The following is a 5,636-nucleotide window of genomic DNA, read 5'->3' as shown; positions in this document are numbered from 1 at the left end:
TTTTTGTAACCCCTCAGCGAAACACAGTTCCACCTGTATCCTGTCCTAGTCATTGCGCCTAGACAACGCTAAACTGTTTTCTATTTGGTATGTAAACCGTCATGTTACACTAGCCCCGCCTTCTGAAACTCATTCTCACCGCTCATTGGTTATTTAATGACCAGGGTCTGACTTCAAAACGTACCTTGTGATTGGTTGATAGCATTTGTGAAGTTTCTACGAACCCAATTATTGGTTCATCTCCTGACGAAAAATTCCTTGATCCACCTCCCAACTATCATTGGTTAACGTAAGAGCTGCTTCCTGAGCCTTGTCCAATTGGCGCACAACATGGTGTGTCAACCCTTTCCTACCCTCCAGTTGATACTGCTAGTGGCTCCCAATCCGCAACCGCACGTCACGACCTCGGGTAGCGAATGGGATTGGTGAGAGGGAGGAGCCGGTAGGGAGACGCTGGGTCAGGGAGCTCGTTGTGGGGTGGGGGGGCACAAGCATAGCATAGCACTGACAGGACAGCGGCAGCAGAAGCCTCAGGTGAGGTGGCCCAGGGGCCAGACGGCTGGAGGCGGGGCTCCGGTGGCCCGCCTGTTACGTGTGACGGGTCGGTGATGACGTGATGTGTGACCGTTGTGCGGTGTGCAGAGCCGCTATTGTGTGTGCGGGCAGACGTACATGATGGGGGTTGTTGCTTTCCCGTAGAAACCACAGACGTGACTGCATTTTACTGGATCCATCGGCCTGGTCTGCTGCCTGTGCCATGAGGACACACATGTAAGAGCAGTGCGTCCTGTCTGCAGGAAGTAGAAGAGGGCACTTATGCATCTGACCCACTGCTACGCGTCTTGTTGGGATGAGCGCCCCCTAGGCTCTGAGGAGACCACAAGGGTGTTGTTATTAGACATATGATACATATGAGCTTTCTAACCATTCCTGACTACTGATGAGGCCGATGTTCATGGATTGCAGTCACATTGTGTGGCCACCAGGAAATGGCATGTTTACTTGTCCAGCCTTACAGTTTAGATACAAGTATAATGTACCTACAAAGCTGAGTAACTTTGTGACTACATTGCCTTACTTGTGTTATGCTTCAGAGCTGCACTCTTTATTCTGCTGGATGTCCTGCCAGTGGTGTAGTAGCTGGAATAGAGCAGGACAGTGTGTCCTATGTTGGCTTACTGTATAGTGTATGGAGTGAGACTGCACTACTCTGGCTGTGACTGCTTTGTGTGAACATTATGTGGCCAAACAAACCGGTTTTCGTTAGGGTAGGCCAACCATGTAACGTGTTTAGCAGCCCCTGGACTCTCCTGATGGCAGGTGCTAGGAATGGGCACTAGGCATTGGGCGTTTGATTTCAAAATGTCGATCTGTAGTTCCTAAGTGAGATAAGCCTCCACCAGAGGTATCTAAACCATTATAACCCGTATAGCAGCCACAGCACTCAATGGTGCCCCATGGTCCCTTCAATCAGTGGATTGTAATGTTGTGTACGTTAATAGCAATCAAGAAGGGGGGAAGAAGCGCCGCCTGTCTCTGTCCGTCTGCTACAGTTAATATTCGTTGCTGTTCTCCTATGATGGATAAGAGCAATGAACTGTAATAACGGTAGTATGAGCTTAGCCTAACATGTTTAAACAGTGAGTTGTCTTTTTATGAAATTGTTGAATTTATATTTCCTGTAAAGTGGCGCTCAAAAGGGACCTTTCACTTTAATGGGGCTTTTTACAACATGCACAATCCCTCCTCAGAATTTATCCTGCCCGCTACTAAACTGTACTGTGGCTATTAATTTCTAGCAACCGTTCACTATGACTCAAAGTGGGGAAGCTGGAGTTAAGGGACTGCTGCCTATAACAAAAAAAAAAATTAAATAAAAAATTCTAATCTGTCAGCAGCTTGTAGTTTCACGGAAAGTCCTTTTTATATGGAAAATGGCATCGTATTTTCCAAATAAAAAAAGGATGTTTTCCATCAAATTACAAGCTGCTGACGGATTGGATTTTTTTTTTATGTAAAAAAAAAAATTGGAGTACCACCATACAAGTTGGGGAGATTCATTTTCCCCCGTATGCGTTTTTGCTGTTACAGAATTTTTTTTCTCTTATTTAAAAGGAAAGGTAGATCAAACCTGGGTAGAAGAGCCAATATCATAAAGTCTTATATGACCTCTATATGTTTTGTGGAACAGGCCATGTAGATAAGTTTTTCCATGTCCCAATGTTCTATCATTGTGATGATGGTTCAGAATACAACAGTGGTTCTCAGTACAGTGCTGGGCATTCTCTGGTGGCAGCCCATCTCTTGTCATGGTTCCAGGTAACCTGGGCAAAGTTTTATACTTAATAAATCATTAAAGAGAGAGACCTTTTCTGATAGTACTGTGCATGAGGTAAATAATGCTGCGAGCTTTAGGAGTGAATTATTGGTGCCGTCCATTGCCCTATGTTATTGCGACTTTGAAGTCCTTTACCAATGCTTTCCTAGGAGAACCTCAATGTGACATCACATGGGACAATAGGAGAACTAGAACACAGTGTAGTATTCGCTAATAATGTGCTTGGGTAGAAAACTAGCTTCACTACTGTATACTTCATGTACAGAACTATATCTGTTTTCTGTGCAGTGGTTTGCAAATACTCAGTACATGTGCAGTCACTGTATGCCAGAGATATGCTTTATAGAGGCCACAAGTCTCCAGGAAACAAGCTCTTTAATTTTTGATGAGAAAGTTTGTTGGTCTCTCTGCTGAGGTCTGACCATTTCAAAGAACTGACACGTCTGTATGTTGTCATCATTGACATTCTTGAGATCACTAGACAGAAGGGCTCTGGTCCTATGTACTCCACTGAACCCTTTTACTTGCACTCAGAGATAAGACCTCATGGAAGTCAGATTTGCATATTCTTCCCATGTTACTTTGCAAAGTGGAGCGCTCATGGCTTAATAAGACTCCACACACCTAATTGGTGGGCTCTCCCTATGGAGTGATGAAATCCCTCAGAGATAAGGACCGCTATAGAGAGGCCAAGGGTCATGATTACTTCTCACATGTCTGTGGTTTTCTTCCAGAGTTGTCTTGTAGTTTGGATTTAGATATGTTCAGATTTTATAGCATAGTAAATTCTGTGACTACAATAATACTCAGCTTTTTTGGGGCTGGTTGGTTCTTTCCCAGGATTATCTTTATTCGTTTTCTTTTGCAGGGGGAGTGCTGCTGAGGACAGAGTGCTGAGCGTCCTCAAGTAGCAGATGTTGCATGAAGCCTGTTCCCAGCCGGTGATCTGCCTCAGTCAATGTGTGCGAGGCTCCGAGGGATAAGAGATGCATCTGATCGCCCACTTGGAGCTGCGAGTCATATCCTCATCAGATGGGAAAATGAGTTAGCCAAAAAGATTTGTTCTTTTAATGTTTCCGTCTGGGCTTTGATTTGGATCACACAGGCAGGCCCTGTGTGTGTTATTCCAGCAACTTCCCTCCCTCCATTTGCTGCAGATCATGAGGTGCCGAATATATAAAAGGAAAGTGATCATCCTCACTTTGGTGGTGGTAGCTTGTGGCTTGGCATTATGGAACAGTGGTAAACAGAAGAAAAATGACTTTGTTCCAGACCCTGAGGCTGAGAAACCACACAGCAGGGGGCATGTGTCACCAGGGATTAGAAAAATGGCCAATGAGTCAGTGGTGGACAAAGTACAGAAACCAGAAGTGGACAATATGACCTTGGCGTACAGGTCTGTGGTGTTCCAGCTCAATTTTGACCAAACAATTAAAAATGTGGAAACCATAAAACGTCCTTCGGATGACATAGTGATAGTAGTGCAGGTACACAATCGTCCTGACTATTTGCGCTATCTATTGGAGTCCCTGCGCAGAGCAAAGGGTATAGAAAACATTCTGTTGATCTTCAGTCATGACTACTGGTCCCCAGAAATTAACCAGATTGTGGCCAGTGTAGACTTTTGTCAAGTGCTTCAGATATTTTTCCCTTTCAGTATCCAGCTCTATCCGAATGAATTCCCTGGACATGACCCTAAGGATTGTCCTAGAGACATAGAGAAGAAGGATGCGATTAAGCTTGGCTGCCTCAATGCTGAATATCCAGATTCTTTTGGGCATTACAGAGAAGCAAAATTCTCACAGACGAAACATCACTGGTGGTGGAAACTGCATTTTGTGTGGGAGAAGATTAAGATTATGAAAGACCACAAGGGTCTAGTCTTGTTTATTGAAGAAGATCATTACCTGGCTCCAGACTTTTATTACGTACTTAAAAAGATGTGGACTCGGAAGAATGAGGAATGCCCCGATTGTGATGTGATGACCCTTGGGACCTACACCCGTCTCCAGTCGTTCTCGGAGAAAGCAGATAAAGTGGAGGTGAAGACATGGAAGTCTACAGAACACAACATGGGGATGGCCATGAGCAGGGACACCTACCAGAAACTTATCCAGTGCACTGATACTTTTTGCACTTATGATGACTATAACTGGGACTGGACACTTCAACATCTGACTGTTACTTGTCTTCCTAAGTTCTGGAAAGTTATGGTCGCTGAGGTTCCCAGGATTTATCACACTGGAAGCTGTGGAATGCACCATAAGAAATCATGTAAACCAACGACAGAAAGTGCCAAACTGGAAGCTCTTTTCACAGGCAACCAGAATTACTTGTTTCCTGAAAACCTAGTGATCAGTAGGCGATACTCAATGGCGGCATTGTCGCCTCATGTGAAAAATGGGGGATGGGGAGACATTAGAGACCATGAGTTATGTAAGAGCTATCGCAGACTGCAGTGATGTATGAACCTCTCTTTTTAAGTTTGTACTATGGCATATCGCATATTCCCAGTGATGGAATATACAAATTTATGCTCTAATTTCAATAACCAGTTTTTGTCAAATGTTGTCCCAAAATTGTCCGTCGTTTATATCCATGTGGAATCCGACGAGAAGAAAAACTTGATTTCTGCTTCTTTATTTCTTAATACTAATGACAGATTTCAGACTTGCATTCTGTATAACTTGGCCATTCAATCCTTTTCAAAATAAATGAATATGAAGTGATCTAGAAGGCATATGGTCACTGCGTCGCTGAGGGTTTGCTTCCTAGTACAAGGTTCTGTTTAGTACTTGGATACTCCCACTCCAGTATGTCTAATGTTATATGTTGTCGTCTGTTGAAGGCTATAAGAATGTATATCATTGGACCACTCTGGTAGTCAGGCCATGTCTGAATGCTTTAGTCCCCATTCGTATTCGAGGCAAGCTTTTGAGATATTAAGTCATCCAAGAAAATTAGAACTGATCCAGGAAAAACACTGCCGATACTTTGCACAGAATAGGGAGTAATGAGCCTATGAGTCTGTTCGGGTTACCTGGAATAAAAGTTCTCGGTCCTCTGTTTCTTTTATCAAAGAAGTATGACCCAACACAGTCTGACCTCATAGAACTGTTTTGGGGCATACACCCTATTAACATTTACCATTTTAGTCTTGCTTTTTCAGGAGGGGCATCAACCACAACATAGTATTTTATAAGGATATATTCTTTATAATTGTTGTATGATCTCTTTGACATGTTTGCCATCTTTAAAGTTGTTCTCTTACAAGGACTGATCTGTTTGCAGTATAAGC

At 43.5% G+C, this 5,636-nt stretch overlaps 1 protein-coding gene across 3 annotated transcripts; it reads left to right on the top strand.

Annotated features, from left to right (window-relative positions):
* Positions 1-350: 350 nt before the first annotated feature.
* Positions 351-5,067, top strand: MGAT2 (alpha-1,6-mannosyl-glycoprotein 2-beta-N-acetylglucosaminyltransferase). 3 transcript variants are annotated; one of them, XM_075282605.1, is made up of 2 exons: positions 351-442; positions 3,207-5,067. In XM_075282605.1, the coding sequence occupies exon 2, from the start codon at positions 3,499-3,501 to the stop codon at positions 4,798-4,800; it is 1,302 nt and encodes a 433-aa protein (XP_075138706.1). In that variant the 5' UTR covers positions 351-442; positions 3,207-3,498; the 3' UTR covers positions 4,801-5,067. The 3 variants fall into 3 exon arrangements, with proteins under 3 accessions (XP_075138706.1, XP_075138704.1, XP_075138705.1); XM_075282603.1 differs by having other exon boundaries at positions 436-534; XM_075282604.1 differs by lacking the exon at positions 351-442 and adding an exon at positions 571-771.
* The last annotated feature ends 569 nt before the right edge of the window (positions 5,068-5,636 follow it).

Source organism: Leptodactylus fuscus, chromosome 7, assembly GCF_031893055.1.
Source record: "Leptodactylus fuscus isolate aLepFus1 chromosome 7, aLepFus1.hap2, whole genome shotgun sequence".
Lineage (NCBI taxonomy): Eukaryota > Metazoa > Chordata > Amphibia > Anura > Leptodactylidae > Leptodactylus > Leptodactylus fuscus.
This window is presented reverse-complemented; position numbering and strand designations above follow the sequence as displayed.